Source organism: Ammospiza nelsoni, chromosome 8 (genome assembly GCF_027579445.1).
Source record: "Ammospiza nelsoni isolate bAmmNel1 chromosome 8, bAmmNel1.pri, whole genome shotgun sequence".
In the NCBI taxonomy this organism is placed as follows: domain Eukaryota; kingdom Metazoa; phylum Chordata; class Aves; order Passeriformes; family Passerellidae; genus Ammospiza; species Ammospiza nelsoni.
The window spans coordinates 22,968,286-22,989,355 of record NC_080640.1 but is presented as its reverse complement, the minus strand read 5'-3'; the positions used below and the strand labels follow the sequence as shown (position 1 = coordinate 22,989,355).

Genomic DNA, 21,070 nt, shown 5'->3' with positions numbered 1-21,070 from the left:
TATAATACTAATGTATCTGAGGAAATTTTGTGTGTTTGTTTATTAGTCTGAAGGAATGTGAACATTTAATTTAAATGAAAAACATAGAGATGTAGAAGTGCATCTCAGGTCCTGTTATTGAATGTCTTTTTCTTTAGAAAGTATGTAAGAGATCTTTTTGTGGATTCTAAGAATAGGTAATTTCATAAAGGTTTTGTTTTGTTTCTTCCATGTTAGACCAATGGTAACACTAAGTAAGAGCAGTTTAAATTGGAATATACCCTTTCAGTTCAACTACCTCACATGCTTATTTATGATAGCCTTGTTCTATATTCTAGAAATCTAAACAAAATTAAGACCTAGTAACATTAGATAGCTAAATATCAAGTGCCTTAGCATGGCAGAATACATGCTCCAACCATTGTGCCTTGTTTACATGTAACCAGATAACATGAAAAATTGAGCACATAACTGAGGAAGAACAGTACAGATGCAGTTTTACTGCAAACAGTACAGAACATATACAGATGCAATTTCACTGCTCTGACTGATCCCTTTGGCTGTACCTGGACCACTGCTAGTAGTAGCATTTAGTATATGTGTATGTGCTTGCAGAATTGAAATCTAACATGATAGCTTTCTTAAAAACATGTGCTTTGTGTTTAATGACCTTATGTCTCACAATGAACATTTCAAAGTTACATTGCTTATAGTAAGTCTTGGACATCTGTTTTCCTTTGATCTTAATCTGGCTAGATTGAATATATGAAAAGGTTTACACAAATTTGAAGCATAGAATAGTAAGATACAAATTTGAATCAGACTTTTATTTCCAGTAAGACAGCTAAGTGCCATTCTGGCGGTGTAAAAGAGCTCTGATGTGTTGAAATCAGATTTATGTCAACTTCGAGACACTTTTGTATGCCTAATTTATGTAAAAACACTGACCATAAAAATGTGAATGATAATATTGTGAGGATATTCTGTATTTTAACTTTTCTGGTGGTAATAAAAAGTTGTTCATAAAATACTACCTGAAACTTTTGTCTTGTTTGAAGAATTTGTGACTAAGTTATTGCAGCATTTATAGAATGTCTTGTATACAAAGAACAGCTTTATTTGAAGGGAAACATAAAGAGATTTTTGTGTATTTATATTCTTACTTCAGTGTGACACTTGTAGTACATGTACTCAGTTTCTGTTCTCGTATAAATGTTTCTCTGATTGTCACTTACAAATTCCGAGTGTCTTTTTTCTTTCTCGTGACTAATGATGTGAGTGTTCAGCTGAACAAGCTGGGGTTTTGGCAGTCTGTATCTCTGTGTCTTAGAGCACAAGATACGTGTTCTGATCTCTGGGAAATAACAATTTTTGTTACTCTTGATCATATTATTGAAGTACATCCGGGTTCCAGCCCTATCGCTCTTGCTGTGCTTATGTATAAACCATAGTCTGAATTGATTTTCTAAAAATAGTATAATTCTAAGGTTTGGTGGTGGGTTTTTAAAACAAAACAAACTATTAAACCGTTCTCAGTTTAGGAAAGTAGCTACTTAAATCTATCTTAAGAAGTTTTTGAATTTTGGGGGGTTGTAATAAGCTTTCCATTTCCCACAAAATACAAATAATTCATTTGGCCTTTCCCCAGATAAAATTAATAATTAAATAGATTTTAAAAAAATCAATGTTTCTATTCGTTTATTTTAATTTAAACGAAAATTACAAGATCTCATCAATAAGGACTTTTTACTCCGTGTCTAGTGATTCTGGCAGGCAGTCTGAATATTATAGGGAAGTGCTTAACTTGATTTTGATAAAACTGCTTATCAAATAAAATACCTTTTTAATGTTATCCTTTTTTACTTTATTAGTGCTTTGCTGTACAGGCATAATTATCTGTCATTCTGTTCTTACTAGAATTCTCAGATACATTTGTATAGGTTTGATTCCTTCTTACTCCAATCTGAAACAAATTAATAATGGGTGTGGTGGATGAAAAAACAGAAAGATACAATAAACAAAGCTCCAAAAGATGCAGTTTTAGTTTTTAGTGTGGGAATAGACCTTGGTAAATTTTGTGACAAGAAGAAACTTCATAGAATATTGCTTACATGCTCATAAGTGAGTGAAAAAAAAATCAGTTTTCTGCAAGTTATCAGAATTTAGTTAATTTAGGTTACATGCAAAAAATGTGAGTATCAGTAATAAGTTCACTACATGGGTAAGCAATTGCTGGGGGCATTACCTCTAATGGTGATGTAGATGGCTGAGTTCCAGACTTGCATTTGTGTCAGCAGCCAACAGTTTTTATCTCATGCATTAATAAGCTGGCAAACTGTTGTGCCTCTGCTGCAGAAGGCTACCAAAAAGATCCCTTCAAAGACTGGCAATATGCATGGTTATGAAACAATGTCCCCTTCCCTCTGTCCCCAGCCCCAAATCCTACTTTTCCCAAAAATACCCTTCCTCAGCCTCGTGCACTTTGGTAGTCAGCGAAGTCCAGTTAACTCTTCTTGTTTCTGAAAAGCACAATAAAATAGTTTAAGCAGTTAGCACAATAAAATAGTTTAAGCAGTTGGCACAATTTAGCTACCATCTATGTGGCATAATGAAATGCTAGGAAAGAAAGCATTCAAATTAATGCATGCCAAATGCAGTATAGTGTTATTAAAATAAAAAATACACCACTAAGCTATTTCATTTGCACTGAGCTAAACTGTTAATGCCTGGTGGTGCTTCTTGCTGTGTAGACATTTTAAAGTTTATAATAGTGAAAACCAGGACTTTTTAGAAGGCTACTCTTGGTTTATGCACATCATGGATGGACCAGCCTCATTTGTACAGGTGGATATATCCCAAATATGGGGGTAGAAAAGGGGAAGGTATCAGGGTATTTCTTTGTATAAGCCTTTTTCTTGTTATACTTACTAGTGTCTTACTTGTTTGTCTTGTTCTAAGTGTTCTTGTCTTCTCAAATCTTCTGCATCTTTCAGATATCTGTTCCGTAATAGGTCTTTTCTGAGAATCCCTGTGGCTCCTAGGCCTAGGTTCTCATCACTAAGGAGTTTGAGGTTGGCCTGATCTAAGGTTGTCCTTCTCGAGCAGTATTGCGCACTTTGTGCTTTTTTTACGTTTGGATAATTGCCCTAAGGAGAATTTGCATGGTAATTGTAATGCTACCATGCAAACTGCTGTCCCAATGGCTTGAGTTTGTAACTGCTTAATTTTCATTACTAATTTGTGTTTCCCAGCATACAAATATGAAATATTATATTTGTACTTTGTTGTCCTTTGGTTTACCACCTTATTATTCATTTTGTTTATTTTCACTGGCAATGAAGACCCCCAGCATTTGTATTTGTAACATATCCTTCTGGAATATGGTTTTACAATGACATATTATATACAGTGGTTCAATTACTTTGATATAATATGCATCTGGAAGCTTCTTTCCTATCAACTTCATGACCATTCTGTTTATAATTCATATTTGCCATCATTTTTGGAGCAGTCATGTACCTGGTGTACACTTACTTCTGCCACTGTACATTGCATGGTGATAAAGGAATGCATTTAAGACTGTTGGCAATTAGTGGGGCTTTTTAAGTAACTGTTCAAAGCTGTTTTATTATTACAGTTCAGACAGGCATAAATATTGCATGTAACTTTGGTGTTGTGATGGTTCAAGTGCAATTTTTTCCAACTCAGTTTTAAATTTCTTTTTAAAAGGCCCTACATGGAAGAGCCACGCCATGTTAAAGTGCAGAAGGGTTCTGAGCCACTCGGGATTTCCATTGTGAGCGGAGAAAATGGTGGAATATTTGTTTCTAAAGTAACAGGTGGGAGCATTGCCCATCAAGCTGGCCTTGAATATGGTGATCAGTTACTGGAGGTAATTGTTTGCTTCCTATTGCTAAGGTTTGATAAATCTGCTTGTATGGCTGCAGCCATATCTGCCTTGCCCAAAACAAGTATGTTGTGAAGCCTTGTGCACTGTGAGATGTAGCCAAGGGTAGACTCTATTCTAATAGTCCATAATTGTGATTGTTGTGACATTTTCAGGGTTTATGGTAAAAATCATGTCTTTTGATGGTATATCCTCATCTTGTCTTATACAGATGTAATTAAATTTTAAGCTAGTTAGTTTCCATCCTTAATCTTAAACTTCAGTCCCAATCCCATGCTCTGCTTGGTAAGGGGAGTCCATCTTCAAGCAGCTGGCTTTTACCAAGTTTCATGCTGTTGTTGCTGTGCCATATTCTTAGCTAAGATACCTGGTTAACAATTATTTATGTAGGCTCAATGATGTTTCTGCATACTGTGTTAGATAAACACATGGAGTAGCCTTTTGTAAAGTACAGAACTGCTTTGTAAGTGTAATATCGTGTTAAAGCACCTTCTGTTGCACAGCGTGTTTCTGATACTAAAATAGACCTGAATAGATCTGAATTTATCTTTAAATTCTGAATTTACTCATATTAGTGATCTGAATCAATTTGTATCAAATCATAGCACAGCTCAGAATATGTATGTCTTGTAAGAGTGAAAGTATTGTTAAACTCCTTGTCAAGTTACAAGATATTTGAAAATTATGATTATTATATATTACTTCCAAGGAGTAAACCCTAGAACTCACTGTATAGCAACATTTTCATTCTCCTGTTTTCTCCAGTGGGAATAAGTGAGCATTTAGACATTACTCTAGTTAGGACACTGAAAGAATGAGCTTGCTGGTTTCCATTTGCAAACTTGACATTCTGGTTTGTGCAATTTTCCCATAGTTTAATGGAATTAATTTGAGAAATGCTACAGAGCAACAAGCTCGACTAATCATTGGGCAGCAGTGCGACACCATCACTATTCTGGCTCAGTATAACCCACACATGTATCAGCTTGGCAATCACTCACGGTCAAGGTAAGGCTGCCTAGACCTGGAAAAAGACAGCTGTCCTGTCCACACAATTATTTAGCTGATAGCTAACTTCTGTACACTTAATATGTTTGCAAATGCGAGCACGCGTGTGCTGAAAAGTGTGATTGCTTTGAAAAATAATTGGTGAATGCATGTTTGTCAAAAGAAGAATGCTGGATGCATCAAAATATATTTTCTCTTCTATTTGGGCATAATCCCTAAATATACTAACATAAAATCCAAGATGACTTCTTCTTAGGATTATGAAATTTTAATACTTCAAGTATTTTTTACTTTTTTTTTTTCCCCCAATTAGAGAAGGCAAATGACCTGGTGAAATTACCCATCTGATTTTGATGCATGATCACACTTCAAAACAGAGCTTTGTCTTTCTCATAGACTTATGGTGAACATATGTTTTTTGTCATGCCCATTTGAGTTATAGGGTTTGGGTTTTATCTCTTGTTACTCTAAAATTGACTTACAGCCAAATTAAAAATTTTGAGTGGAAAATATTTAGCATTAACCCACCAGTCTTTTCTTCTGGTTTTTTTCCCCTGTCTTAGTTCTCGCTTGGAACCTGTGAGTAATCATTCCACCCCCCAAGGCAGCGGAGCTGCAACGCCTGACAATCATTCCGTGATCGACACTGTGAGTGAGCAGGACGAAGGGACAATGACACCCCCATCCAAACAAACCACTCCAACTACAAGTCCCCGGAATTCCTTAAGGTAGAGAGCGAAACTTATGTCTTAAAGGAAAATAAATGGTCATGATTGGGATATGAAGGGTATTAAATCTGGAAGTGTACTCCTGTGAATGCTGTGTCTGGTTAAAATAAGTCAGCAGAAAAGTTAAGTGGACCCCAGGATAGAAATGTACATGTTTTCAGACTGTTTCTGAAAGATCTGCAAGGAGTGAAGAAAGCTTTCTGCAAGATTGGTTTAGTTGGAAAGGTGCTGTTTGTTTTTGAATACTCTGTCTGTAGGTGACCTATTCTGAGTAATATTTATATAAATATGTATTCTTCAGATGGCAAGTTGATTTTATGCATGGCAAATTTTTCAATTCTAGTACATGTTATTTCTATTTCTTTCTGTCAAAAGGGGCCCTGTGGACACAAACAAAAGGACCCCTGAACCTAGAATTGTTGTTGTTAAAAAATCCCAAGTTGATCTTGGGATCCAGATATGTGGTGGAAACTTGTATGGAATCTTTGTCTCAGATGTAGATGATGACAGCCCAGCAAAAGGACCTGATGGACTGGTCTTGGGTGACATGATACTTGAGGTAAGCAGTGCACTGTCTGCAGTGCACTGACTAATGGCTGGGATGGCATAAAGAGGGAGGTGCCAAGTGCTGTGCGGTCCCACAGTGTGGAATGTTCTGTGAGTGTGGAGTTCCTGCCCCAAAACCTAGGTAAGAATGGTCAGAAAGCAAACTTGAATTTTTGCTTTGCAGAACATGAGGAGCTCAATGATGTGAGCCTGGAGTACTATCACTGTTGATGGCACAGGATGCCTCAAAGTTGAAAGGATTCACATATGTCTGCCTGTAATTACTAACAACTGCTCCCTTCATCTAAATGGGAAGCTTTGAATCCCATGGCTGTATGTAGGAGAGAGGCAAGGATGTAAAAGACACTGTGAAACAGAGAACAATATTGATCTTACCACTATGAAATTCTAAAGAGATTTTAGGGAAAACCATGTATTGTGTCTTTGACTCTGCTGTCTGTATCTGAAATGACAATATTTATCTACTTGTCAAGACTGTTAAATGTTTATGAGCTTTCCAGATACAAGTGAGCACCGAGACTCTCCCTTTGAACTTCTAGTGTCCAGATTTTGCTTTGTAATCATGTTTGACTTCCTTCAGACCACTTGCTACCCCTAAAAATAATAATTTTTTCAGTGTGAATTTTATGATTCTCAGCTTACACTTGGAAAACTTTCTCAAGAAATGCTCTGTCACAGTACCTGTCTGCTGTTTGCACTTGAGTTTTTTGTTTTCCACTATAATGTCTCAGTCTCTTGCTAGACATCTGAAGGTGCAAACTGTAGTTGAGTTTTAAGTGACAAGACAAATATAGAAACTGCAAGTGAGAAAAACAAACTAATTGTGCATGTTTTACAAGCTCACCTACTTCTATGGCTTGTTGAATACAATTTCACCTCTAAAGGTTTATTTTTGTGTTTTGCAGTACGGGTCCATTGACATGCGAAATAAAACAGCTGAGGAAGCTTATCTTGAAATGTTGAAGCCTGGAGAAAATATCAAAATAAAGACTCAATATAGGATAGAAGAGTTTAATAAGATAAAAGACCTTCCTGGAGATGGATTCTACATCAGGTATTTGAGCATGACTGGTAATGACAACATAAGGCTGTTAGGAAATACTGCCATGTTTTTTTAAATGTGAAATTTACTGATTTATCCAGCTATTCCCTCACAGCAAGTACACAGTCTAGTATAGCAAGTCTTTCTCTCACTTTTCACTCATGTATTCCTGAGATGTAGAGAATGCCACTAATCTGTTAACTTTTTTCAGAAAAGGGGTGTTCTTCCCTTGATTTGATAGAGACCAGTTGCAGAGCCTGTTTGTCTTCCTTTCCAGAGCACTTTATGACCGTGTGGCAGAGATGGAGCAGGATTTAAGCTTTAAGAAAGATGACATTTTGTATGTGGATGACACTCTACCACAGGGAAATTTTGGTTGTTGGATGGCTTGGCAGCTAGATGAGAATGCTCAGAAGCTGGAAAGAGGACAGATTCCCAGTAAATATATGTAAGTGACCTCAGTTACAGGATTCATCTTTAAAAATTATTTGTCTTTACAAGTCTGACTAGTGAGATGCATAAAAGACTTGCTTGCTTCTGTTCTTTCTGGAAGATTGTAATACTTAGATATGCCATTTTAAGGATGGCATTCTTTAATATACATTGAATTATATATATTGCTGTATCAAGTTGGTTTTAATGCTGCTAAATAGTAAACTAGAAATGACAATGTCCTGGGGCACATCAGGCACAGCATCACCAGCTGTGATACTGTCAGAAGTATTAAAAATATAACTTTAAATACCAGCCATTTTGTGTGTTTTATTCTAGGATGGATCAGGAATTCTACAGGAGACACAGCATGTCTGAGGCTAAAGATGAAAACAGTTCATCTAAGACATTGTCAGCAGCAGCAAGGAGGTCATTCTTCAGAAGAAGGCATAAACATAAGCGAAGTGGTTCCAAAGATGGAAAAGATTTATTGGCTCTGGATACAATCAGTACAGACTCGATTCCTTTCTTGGATGGCAAGTACCTTTGTTATACTTGGGAGGGTTTTGCCTTTACTTCTCTTTCATTTTTAAGAAGGTGTAGCACAGTGCAACAAATAATGTTACTTTCTAATTGCTCTGAATACAAATGGTGATCATTATCTCTAATAAGAATTTTTTTTTGTATTAAATTACAGGCCAGTGTGTTTCAAAATATTTTCCTAATTTCTCCCTGAACCTATTAGCATTATTATTTCATTTGGAGAGAGAGATTCTTTTTGATGCATGGTTTTGATCTTCCTTTCAACTATTGAATTTCAGTCCAGGTTGCTTAGTCTAGACAGAAATCCTGTGCACCACTCAAAATCTTCTCTTTTATTTCTTCACTCCTTTAGAAAAATCACATTAGTTATAATGCTTACTGCCTTGTAAGAGCTCAACAAATCAAGCCAGATATATCAAATATTGTGTGTTGTTTACACTTTTAGGGATGACTGGGGAAGATGAGGATTTCAGTTTTTTTAATTCAACAACAGGTTCAGTTAAAAAAATTTCTAGTTTCAGCTGTCAAGTGGAAAAACTTCCATAATGACCATATTTTGTACTTTGCCATCCCTTGTGGAGGAGGTCTTCTCATAATTCCTATAATGATGCTTCTGCTTGTTTGAGGAATGCCTGGAAATGTATGCTTTTACAAATAAATATCTTCTGTGTGTGTAGATTCTGCAAGTTTGGCTTATCAGCGTGTCCAGAAAGTGGACTGTACCTCCCCTAGGCCTGTCCTCATTCTAGGACCTTTACTTGATGCTGTGAAAGACATGCTGGTCAAGGAATCCCCTGGAAAATTTTGCAGGTGTCCCCTTGGTAAGTATGCCAATACAGCTATTTTACCCATGCTTAGAATACACAGTAGTAACATCTGTATAAATCAACAAAATGTCAACACAAAGACGGATAACGTCCCAAGAATCTGGATTTGCAGACATTGTCGTCTCAGCCTTGTTCTGTGCCTAAGGAACAGTAATGAAAGGGGCTCTCTTCTGTGCAACAGAGGTTATGAAAGCTTCCCAGCAAGCCATAGAGCGGGGTGTGAAGGATTGTCTGTTCATCGATTACAAACGGAGGAGTGGACATTTCGATGTGACAACTGTAGCTTCAATAAAAGAGATAACAGAAAAGGTGAGTCAATTTTAATGCTGTAGTTCTTTGTACAATTTACATACTTATGTTGGGGGGTGGAAATTATGTTAGCAGTGTTATCCTTTAAGATATTCAGGGAACTGTTCTGCAGGTTGCTAAATAAAATAAAACAAAACTTAGCTTACTTTTGCATGTGACTATTTAAAATGAGCTCACCTTTATAGGAACTAGAAGTGTTCTTATTCTTTTACAGTATTACTAAATAAAGTTAGAAATAATGTTCTTAAATTCCATGCTCTATCACCTCCAAAAAAAAGGATTTAATTTTTTAAACTATTGCATTTAATGCAGTCTTATAGATTATAAACATCATCATAATCCTGGAGACAGATGTTTACCTGAAGTCTGTTCACTGCTTACAGTTTTCAATCAAACCACATGAAAGTCCTATTAACACTTGTGTTTGCATGAAAACACTTGTGTTTCCATGATTTCTGAAAGAGAAAATTAATAGGAATATTTAAACTTTGAAAAAGTGTAATGCATATATTTCAATCTAAGTTTTCATGCTATAAGCTTCAAGTATGTTTTTTTCCATCAATGCATGCTTTTGGTACTATGAATGCTATTTCTTGCATTTTTTCATCTATTATCTTTTGTTATAAATCCTTCGGGTACAATTTGCTCAGTAGTCCCAAAATGCTATATGTATGGCAAAATTGTTGGGTTATGATTTAAGTGGGGGAAGAAATGGGGGATTGGCATGTGTGCTTGTGCTTTTTAACTGAATGAGTGTTTTGCATTTACATTTGATCTTAGGATTGTCATTGTCTGCTTGACATCGCTCCTCATGCCATCGAACGGCTCCACAGTGTTCATATCTACCCTATTGTAATTTTTATTCGCTACAAAAATGCTAAACAAATCAAGTAAGTCTGTGAGGGGTATAGTTCAGGGATGTTTATTCTACCTTTAAATAAGTCTAAGTTTACCTTTATTGTTTATTTCATCCTAGCCATTTTAAATCTCTTAGGACATCCAGGGAGATTGGCTCACTTGGTCAGAGCCTGGTGCTAATAACACCAAGGATGTGGGTTCTATCCCTGTATGGGCCACTCACTGAAGAGCTGGGCTCAGTGATCCTTCTGGGTCCCTCCCAACTCAGAACATTCTGAGATTCTGTAAAATGGGGAAAATAGTCCTTATAAAACCCACTATGAGGTATAGGGTCTTAACTTCATTTGGGTTGCATGACAATTAAGTGAATCTATCAAAGAAATCCATAGAGACCAAACTGAATTTCCTCTAGGAGGATCTTTCCTGCTAACCTTTGTGGTACATTGCAAGACTGATGTGAGTGAGGTCCATTGACATGTTGACCATGAGAAAGAGCTTTTCTTCATCTTCTTAGAAGGGCCAAGAGTATGGGTGCAGTGCCAATTGATTCATAGCCTCAGCTTTCCCACCTTCATTCTCCAGTAAACAAAGCAAGGGAAGTCCCCTTTTGCCACATAGTGCAAATACTGTGGTCTTCTCAGGCTGTGTTCTTTCAGTAATTGTGAAATTCCTGTTTGAATATAGCCAGGAATAAAGCACAGGACGTGCAAATGCCAGTCTCTCCCCTGATGCTTGAAAAAGCCTTCACATATTTTGATAGATTGATTTGGCAAGAAGGGAAATCATCTCCCAACATGAATATTGAGGAACATTTTGCTAAAAAAATCTTATACTTGTGCTGTCTTTGTATCTAAAGTTGAAGACTCCTTATATTCTTAATCTGTAGGTAAATTTGACTACTATCTATTTGATAAAGAAGATAAGTATCACTACTTTAATGTAGAAACAGGACATAGAGCAATGAGGTGTATTTCATTACCACTATAGGATTGTGATAAATGGAACTGTCATGGCTTGACCACCTTTGGAAGTGAAATTGTGACCATTACAGCTGTTTCCTTTTTTTGCAAAGGGATAATGGTCAAACTAGTCAAGCAAGGATTTCTGGCAGTCATCGGTATAAGTCGCACATTCTGTCTGCCTGTTGTGTGCACCAAAAGTTTGTCCAAACACCCTTTTTGATATAGCATAAGTTGGCATTCTCTGAAATGCACCACAGCAATGATAGGTTAGTTTAGTAATTATGTTTTTAAATAATTATTTTGGCATTTGTATTTCTCTGTTTTTTCATCTTTTATTTTCAAGAGCTTGTATAATAGAAAAGAGGCATCTCAAAAATGTGTCAATAGATATGATAACGTGAGAATACTAAGTTTACTTGGTGCTTGATACTTCACAAGCCCTTAGAAGAGTGATGCTTGTGCCCAGCTTTGTGTAAGGAGTACTGGCATGTGTATGAGATGATGATCCAATTCATATGAAATGGGAAAACTTATATTCTTTCTTCATCCACTGCCTCCCAGTCTCTGAAACTTTAAAGAAATACCATCTTGGTCTGAGAGCAAATAAATTTGTTAGCACTGAAATGATCCTGATGACTGTTGATGCTGCTGAGACACAGTAGATGGCACTCTGGGCCTAGGAGTCTGCTTGCATGTGAATTAGCCTTTCCTGTTTGCCCAACTAGAGGCACTCTTTTCAAGTCCATAAAAAAACATTACTCTCATACAAGGTGTTTCTTTTTATTTTTTTCTCTTTTGTTTGTTTATTTTTTCAGAGAGCAAAAAGACCCAATCTTCCTGAGGGACAAAGTTACACAAAAGCATTCCAAAGAACAATTTGAGACAGCTCAAAAAATAGAACAGGAGTATAGCAAGTACTTTACAGGTTAGTATTTAATAAAACTTTCAGTAGGAACACAGTGGTAATTTAATCCATTTGCATTTGAATTCAAGAGATCAATGTCCTTTCAATGAGCAGCTTGGTTTTTTCATTCTGCCTTCCCTTTTGACTAACTCTTGTTCTCTTATTTTATTTTACCGGAAGAGGAAATGTCAAGATAGAAATCTCCTTTGTTCTGAATATTAGAATCTTATGATCTAAAGAGATTCTGAAAAGGTTTCATTACTAGCCAGTAGTATAGAAAGTATGGTCAGGATTTGATGATTTCACATAGTGTGGTCAGTGTTATACCATGTAAGGAGTAGAAGAGTTTTCTAAATTGTAAAAATCAATCAAAACAGCAGAAACTCCTGGTAGTTTAAACTAACAAATTATGATTTCTAAAGGTCCTTTCCAAACTCAACCTCCCTTCTGTAATTGTGTGATTTTGATTTGTGAGACATACTTTAAATGTTTCAACAATGGAAAAAAAATTGTCCAAGGCTTCTTGAGCATGCATTGGAATTTGGAATAATTAAATTCAACTTTAGAAGCCTTTTTAACTTCATAAAATTATGAAATCAGTCTTGGATTGTAGTATTTTTACTGGAGAAAAAAAAACAACAGTGTTTGGAGATTCTCTGTTCATTTCAGAGTATATTTCCCTGTGGTTCCACATACCTAGAATTTTATCCCCACTCTTTTGAATGTATCTTGATGTTCGTGGCAACAAAATTTAAAAAGAAGAACAAACACCCTATTAGCCAAAACCTAACTTTTCATCTCCTGAACAATGGAATTCTTACAAAAATATTTTGAGGCATAACTGCCAATGCGGAGAGACAAAAGGGTGTCTTTAGTTTAGAGCTCTCTCAGTGGATCCTGAGAGAAGCCATGTTCTCAACAAATGTTATATACTAGCCATACAAATGTTTCTTACATGGTGCATACTAAACCTACAGAGAACTTGACATGAACATGGCCAAATTACATCACCACATGTTATCTTCTGCTTCTTGTTTAGGCATTTGTGGCATTTTAGTCTGAGAGAGTCTTATGTGTGTCTTCTGTTGGTGCCTCTGTGCTGTGGGCTCCAGCTGTCATCAACACTTCCAGATGCTGGTAGTCAGAGAGAGTTGGTGTTCAAATTGCACTGACATTCAAGTTATAATACTGTACATGAAGTAAGCCTGTAGATAGTATCTAGATAGATATAGGCGTGGTTTATCTATTAGGTTAGTCATGGGGCTATAGGTCATACTCTTTAACTGCTTCATGGAGTTCAGTTTTTGACTAATGACTTTCAACTTGGCTTTGTTTCCTCTACCAAGTTGTGAATACAGTGTGTAATCTGAATCACTTCTTTTGCCATTTGTCATTTTTCATAGACCTTCTCAGTTACTGTGTTCTGTATCCGAAGTCACCTGACATGATTAACTGTAGTATATATTGCAGAGCCAGACATTATATATTTGTGTGACATCCTATTTTCTCTTCTCAAAAAGAAAAATTATGCCTTAAGCTGTGTAAGACTTTCCATAATTTTTCAGCATTAGTGTTAGCTGTAGCTAGAGGCTTTGCTGGCTGACATATTTCTTAAGTCAAAAAGTTCCTCTGTTTTTAAGTATTGAGGACAGTATGTTGTCCTCTCATATGTCAGTGGTGGCATTTTACTTTTTGTTTAGCAAGGATAGAATAAAAGGTTTTCATTTATCTTGTGAATTGATTTTCAGGGAGTTGCTTGCTGTTGGCGTTTTGTTCCTTGAATCTGGTTGACGATAAGAATTGGAGTAGCAACCACTGCTGTTTTATTTAGCTCAACGATCTGTGAGCTGCTCATAATTTACTTCTAATATTTGTAAATAGTGTCTAGTTGCTACAGCTATAGTCTCTATGTATATTACCCCGTAAATATAAAACTCTTAGCACCACATGTTGAACAGAGGTTTATTATAGCAGGTTCTGACCATCTTTAGACTTAAACTTTGCCACCTGATGCCTCTGAAAATAGTACATGGAGGGTACTTACAAAACAGTTGTCTTAGCTGATTATAGCCATCAGTTCCTTGACTTCCCTGGATTGTTTTAGGAGCTAGCAGAAGAAACTGTGCCTTGAATGCTTGACCTCTTTGCTCTGTTTATTTTTTTTTTAAATAGAGACATGCATCTGTCAGATAGTGAGCTGACTTGCTTAATTCTGATCTGTTGATAAACACTTCGGATATAAATGCAGAAGACTGTTCTTGGTAATTACTCATAACTGTTTGCTCTCATCTCATTTGTATGTGGGGTTTCCTTTTCTGCAGGCATTGTCCAGGGAGGAGCCCTTTCAAGCATTTGCACTCAGATTATGACAACTGTCGACCAAGAACAAAACAAGGTCCTGTGGATCCCAGCTGGCCCACTGTAGATTTATTTTGCTGTGAAACTACTTTCCAGATGTAAATAACCAACTAACTTTCTACCCAACGGACTCAGTTCATTTCTGTCTTTATAAAGATATCCATAAGTGATTTCTGTTTTGTGAAGGGGAATGATAACACTGAACACACGAGGACCTGACGAGGCATGTGGGAAGGGTAGATGATCACTTCACCGAGCTTGTCTCTCACATCGTATGTGTACACTTGACAGGTCGTCACGAGGGCGGTGACCTGTGTGTACTTGTCCATGAGTAATGAATTTAACAATGCTGCAAAACCCTGTAGAATGACACGTTTACAAAAACCTTTTCAAAGTATTTGGTTCTTGCTGTTTACTTGAATGTCTTTTTGTTTTGTTTTGTTCTTTTTTTAACTCTGTGTCCTTTCACTTAATGAGGTAACTCTCCAAAATGGAGTGAAATTTCTTAGAATGAGTGGATGGTTTATGCGCAATGTGACTCTTAGTTACAATTTTGACCATTTCTAAGCACATTGTTGACTTGACAACCAGGTAATAATGTGGGATTGAATCGGTACGTCTTGGGAGTGAGCTCAAAAGGAAGTAGACCCCTGCACAGGGCAGACCACTGTTTGTATCCTGTCAATGCTTGTCTGTCAAAGATATCGTTTCTTGTTTTATGCATGAAGCTAATATTTAAACATCATAATGTATCTAAACAATCCAAGTTTAACATGTGTTGACAAGTAATAATTTTTGGTTGTTGGGCCTGGATTAAGTACAGGTGGGGTAGAGTTATAAACTAGGCCTAGCATGCTGTGTTCTGTCACTTTTAGATACTGTAAATATGGAAAGCTTATGTTGGTGCAATTTTGCAGGGTAATTCTTAAGCTTTGTACTTCAGTGTGTAGCATTCACATAGACTGTTTTTATTTAAGAGCAGACCCAGTTTTAGGGCTTTGGTTAAAAGCCTTTAGAAAGGTACTAAATTGTTAGTGTTTTCACTGTCAAAAAATAAGTGATGGTTTAGTTTTGGTTGCAATACTTATTTACCTGTTGTACCAAACTCTATTATATCGGTTCCCTTTTTGGTTTTTTGCACTTCTGACTCTGTGTTCCTAACACAGGTTTTGTACCTGTTTTTTCTGTCTCTTGTGCCATGTTTCCTGGGTACTGTATTTTAATTGTTTTTAAAATATTATTTGAGTAGACTCACTTCTCAGTCACTGTTTCTAACATTTCATTATGTAGGGTTTCTAATTTTACACTACAGGCTGTAATTTTGCTTCTGTTTGCAGCTTTTATAATTAAAAAAGGGATTCTTCTTGCACAGTTCTTCAAGAAAGATCTGGTCCTAAATTTAAATTCTGTTTTACAGTTGGTATTTTATAGTTCAAAGTACTTTTTATAGTATTTATGTAGTTATACACTATATACAGTATTCTGAACTATAAAAACATCTAAAATATATATAGTATTATACCATACTATTATAATACTGTATATATAAATTAAAAAATATTAAATTGAATGGGGTAATTAGTAGTTGAAGTACTTCTCATGGTGAGGGACAGAAGTTGTTTTTTGTTTATCTCAATTTTTTGTTTGTTTTGTTTGTTTTTTAAAGTTCGAGATCATAGTAGACTCCAGTGGTACAACTGAAACAGACAGGTACTGTTCTGACATGGATTTTTCTGTACTAAATGAAAATGTCACTTTGTATCAAAAAAAAAGTTAAAGAAACTGATTGCTAAATAAAGGTCAATTTCTGTAACTTCACTTGTGTATAACGGGTGCATAGAGCTCATGCTCTTCTTAACTCTGTTTAGTTGAGTCCTCATATGAGGTTTGAATTTCTGACTAAAATTGGTATACCCACCTGATAGTTTCGAATACCCACCTTGAGAAGAACAAGTTTGTTTTCTGCTGTTGCCTATCCTGGGATGTATAAATACCAGAGATGTTCACAGACTGTAGGACACGAGAAGTTAAAAAATGTTAACACAAACCAACATTTATGTTCTGGCTCATTGGTGTTAAGGATTTCAAATGGAAATGCAGCTGATTTGGATGGAGGCTTTAACTGAAGAATGAGTCTATCACTGATATTTTCAGGGGAGTGTCACTGGGGAAAAGTGAGGATATTTGCTCAAAGGCACATCGTAGAATGCTCTCAGTTTTTACACTTGTGACAGTCCAGTCTCTTTTGTTCACTGAGTTATCCAAAAGCCTAGGGAAGATAATTATGTACTAACTTTTCTGCTTTATCAGTTTCTTTATTCTCAGATGCCAGATAGTCAGCTTCAGCATGAACCCAGTTTGTGGATGGACAAGTCTTGTAATCTGCATAACTAGTAATAGCCTTTAGTCATAAGGACTTGCACCTTACCTGCTCCTGAAAAAGCCACACCACAGTAACAGCATCTAATAGGGGATGAAGAAAATGAGAACAGTCAGGTTCTGGCAGGTAGGTGACAGCCATACATTGCATATCTTCTGATCACAACCAAGTAGAAGTGAAGTCATGAGTGAACACTAGGAGGAGATGCCTTTAGCTCAGATCAGGAGTTTCCTGATATACCGTTTTCTTTTATAATAACATGCCAGACATAGATTTAGCCCTTGTTCTGGAAAGAGTGTTTAAATAAAGAATGTAGTTATGTGGATATTTTTAAAGGAGTTGCAAAATAGTAACATTAGAAACAAAAAGTCTGAAAATTTCACCCTTGTTCTTACAAGCCACAGTTGGGCATTTGTGGCTGCAGGTAGAATTAACTAGAAATAAAAATCTTTGAACTTTATTTTTCCACAGCTAAACTGACATAAAATGGCTGAAGATACTGCAGCCCATATATATGTTTTGTTGTTGACAAACATCTACTTCCTTTCAAATCTCTACATTCTGTTCACATTGACCTGAATTGCAGGGCAAGTGTTTGCCTGATCCAAAATTACCCTGTGACAGCTGCCAACCTCTCTGCCTCAGACAAGGGTTCTTTTTCAGTGCCTGATGAAGCTGGAGGCCATATCCTAATCCTTTGTTGTGAATGCAAACATTGCCTTAAGCAGTCTTGAACGGCTCTCCTAGGTCTGTCTCTGGTGGATGTATTCGTGGTTAAAATACCATCTTGTAATCTTTTCTAGACTTAGGTTCAAGGCTTCATGTAATTTCTACAATTCTGTGCCTGCACTTCACATGGACAGCTTCTGTTAAAGTAGACTGACACTAGAGAAATATGCACTGGCTTGGAAACTGAAGAGAATGCTATGAGAAGTACAGATACCCAATAGAGCAGACTTTGGTCTTGTGCAACAGCTAGTGAAGGCTCCAGAACTGCAGCAGAAGCTGAACAGCAGAAAAAGGGTGCTTGGCCTCTTGTAAGTTTTCTTAGGCTGCTCTGCCCGTGAGTGTGAGAGTTTCTTACTCATTCGATTGGGTTTTTTTCCAATGTAAACTTGTGTGTCGTTTTGCTTAGAAAATGGCTGAAAAAGTACATTTTTAAGTACATTTTTGATAACATCTGGTAGTAAACTTTTTAGCTGTTCAGTTTATCATTTCTCTTTGAATACAAAGATACGCTTTTGCTAACACAACACTGATGATGTGAGCATGAATCCAAAAACCAGGTGAACAGGGGATCCTATTACTTAAGTGTGAAAGTACCAGCTTAATCTGGGATTGGTCAGCTCTGTTTTCACAAACAATTCATTACAAGTTTTTGTAAGAGTAGTTGTTTTTTACAGTGTCTATAATTTTAGGTGAGGACTGGAACTTTATATTTAGACAACTTCATCAGTTGTCTGTCTACATGGATCCTTTTCTTGAGCAAACTGTGGGGATCAACTGTGGTTAACTGTGGAAGCAGACTGTGACTAAAGAAATTGAAAACATTTTCAGTTCTGCCGTTATCTTGTAGACTTCCAGTGTGGAAGATGTTTTGGATGATTTAATTTTTTTTAAATATTTGTTTAATCTTATTATTTAACTCACTTGAAAAACAGTGAGAAGAGGTATATTAAAGTTTTTTCAGATTTCCTTAGATCTCATTTAATTAAGCAATTTTAATTAATTTTCCTCTACAAAATGCACCTGTTAAAGATGAAGAGGTTTTATCCTCCTGTGTGAAGTGTGAATTTCTAGGTGATTTTTTTAACACAGATGTACACACAGGTTTTTAAAATATGAGTCTTCTAAAAATGTAGGAGGGAAAGTGGAAGAGATATAATAACTGTTTCAAGAATCAAATAATAAAATCTTAGTACTATATAGCCTAGTTACTTCATATTATGGTGAATTATCTGTCATTGATATGTTTTATTAACAGTACATCATATACTGAATGTGTGTGTTCACTGACGTATTTTCTGTGTCTATCATATTGAAGAAAATAGCACCTAGGGCTGAGGAAGCTTTCAAAGATGCAGTATCTTCATTTATAACCCTTTTCCTTCACTGGCTCACACTTTAAAGTGTCCAACAGCGCTGCTGCTGTTAGTTAAGAAAAAGAAACTACCCGAGCCTGAAACAACAATGCCCTCCCAGCCCGGCCAAACCCAATGTACAAAACAAAACAACTTCTTTCCCACCAAACCCCATGTCCAAAGTGTCCAATTTGGCTTTTTTATGACTTCATGTCCTTCCTGCCTTCCTGAAGACCTGTGAAAATTTAATATAAAATGAAAGACAGCAGTTTACTCTTAATTCACAAACATACTTCATATTTCTCCAGAATTAGAAACAGGTCCGTAAAAATGTTAAATTCTTTCAACAGCTTGAAAAAAAATCTATTTCTTGATAAAATGACACTTATATTTGCAATAGCTTTTTTAATTTATAGTTTTTTTCGGTGCAAATGTTCATGACATTCCTTATGTTATATTCCCTATGCCCTTCCTCTGAAGGCAGGGAATGATCAGCTTTCTGAAGATGATGACTTTGATCTTCAGAGTAAGTGACCCTTTTTTTTTTTTTCAACTTCTGTACCTCATTTTGCTGCATATTAATCTTATCTTGTTAGCAATAACAGCAATCAATTAAAATTATCTTTATTCCTTCATTTGACAAATCTGTTTGGTCCACAAATGCTTACATTTGAGTTCAGTAGTTAGCTCAATCATCAGATTTTTTTAACCAGGTTGAGATGATATTTGTAGTCCACTGGGATAAACTTAAGGTATTAGGTTTCAAGCTTGTCTTTTTGGCTGGTATAAGAAATAAAAGGCTGAAAATGCTGCTTTGGTTTTTTTATCTAAATACGTGCAAAGAGTTTAAATGTGATTTTAAGTTTCATAGTTTTGTGATGAAAATAACTGTTAGTTATAACATTTTGAGAGGATAATTCCAGCAAAGTCAGCCAAAAGAACCTAAGGTAAGAGAGAGAAAATTGTCCTCTGCTGTGAAAATATGATTTCAGAGTGCCAGCAATTGCTCGTATCATTATAGTAACAAGTAGGTTTGTGATGCAAAGATGAGTAAGTGCAACTGCTGAAGAAACCAAACACATGGAGCTGAATTCTAGAAAGGTGATGAAAACTGCATGTCCTCAGCAACTGCCAGGGTTGGTCCCGTGGTGGTAAATGTGTATCACTTTTATCTGGGGTTGGCTGAACTGTATGGCCTTGGAAGAGCTTCTGGCTGAGAATATATTTCTAGCATTCAGATGAATTCTCATACTTATACCCTAACTTGTGCTATATTAAAAAATGCGTTGTTAATAGCTGCAATTATAATGTGATCTGTTGAAACCTGCTCTGACTGATTTTCAGTTCAATTATTTAGAACTCATTTGTCAGGGTGGCACCACATATTTCTTGCTAGAGTGACTGTTTTACAGCTGCAAAATAATTCAAGTGAAGTTGTAAAAATCAATTGGACATCCTCCCCTCCTCCTGCTCTTTCCATGGCAATTTCCTTCAGAGCTGCAAGTCTTGAACTGCCATGAGTTCACTTGAGTTCATCTGATGTTGACACTACTCTACTGTCCTGCACAGTGATCAGAGCTGTTCCCTGACAGTGTGGGATGAGGAAGCATTGAGTCTTTGCCGGGGTTAAATCTAGCAAAATGTTTCCAGTTCTGGCTCCATAGGGCAGTTCTGTGCCTTCCAGAGCCAAAATGGGATTTCTGATGGGCAATTGCTGTGTTTTCCTTTCAGCAGTCCCTTTTCTGCTATGTAACCATACACAGACATTGAGTTTTATCAAGTGTTCCATGAAATTGTTCTCAGATTAGGAGTGAGGTTGTAGTAGTTTGTGAGAGCTGTGTTACGGATACATCACAAACTTTCCCCTTCTTTTACTGTTACACGTGGCTTTAGTTTCCCTTTGCTTTCTAGTCTTTCTATCTCTAGTAGATAAATCTTCTTTCAAGGTGTGTCTCTTACCCAGTGCAGCTTTTTCTGTTTGCCCCATTCCTTGCTTTATGCTTCACTTACACATCTAAACTCTCAAAGATTTTTTCCATTGCTGATGCAACCTAATCCCTCCCTTCCTCGCCCTGTTATCTAATGCTGAAGTATTTTGGGACATTATGTAAAGTCACAAAGCATACTATGTGGTTGTGTATTAATCACTGGTTTGATTTTAAACACTTCTTGTCCTCGCTGTTGA

At 36.4% G+C, this 21,070-nt stretch overlaps 1 protein-coding gene across 3 annotated transcripts in view; it reads left to right on the top strand.

Moving 5' to 3' along the window:
- DLG5 (discs large MAGUK scaffold protein 5) overlaps window positions 1-16,242 on the top strand; it is a 97,673-nt gene extending 81,431 nt beyond the window's left edge. For all 3 annotated transcript variants that reach the window (XM_059477146.1, XM_059477145.1, XM_059477147.1), the window contains 12 exons: window positions 3,709-3,871; window positions 4,761-4,894; window positions 5,458-5,622; window positions 5,998-6,181; window positions 7,095-7,243; window positions 7,509-7,679; window positions 8,003-8,199; window positions 8,884-9,027; window positions 9,215-9,342; window positions 10,123-10,232; window positions 11,978-12,087; window positions 14,388-16,242. In XM_059477146.1, the coding sequence (XP_059333129.1) occupies window positions 3,709-3,871; window positions 4,761-4,894; window positions 5,458-5,622; window positions 5,998-6,181; window positions 7,095-7,243; window positions 7,509-7,679; window positions 8,003-8,199; window positions 8,884-9,027; window positions 9,215-9,342; window positions 10,123-10,232; window positions 11,978-12,087; window positions 14,388-14,491 (1,759 nt within the window). In that variant the 3' untranslated portion in view covers window positions 14,492-16,242. The remainder of the gene's footprint in view (window positions 1-3,708; window positions 3,872-4,760; window positions 4,895-5,457; window positions 5,623-5,997; window positions 6,182-7,094; window positions 7,244-7,508; window positions 7,680-8,002; window positions 8,200-8,883; window positions 9,028-9,214; window positions 9,343-10,122; window positions 10,233-11,977; window positions 12,088-14,387) is intronic.
- The last annotated feature ends 4,828 nt before the right edge of the window (window positions 16,243-21,070 follow it).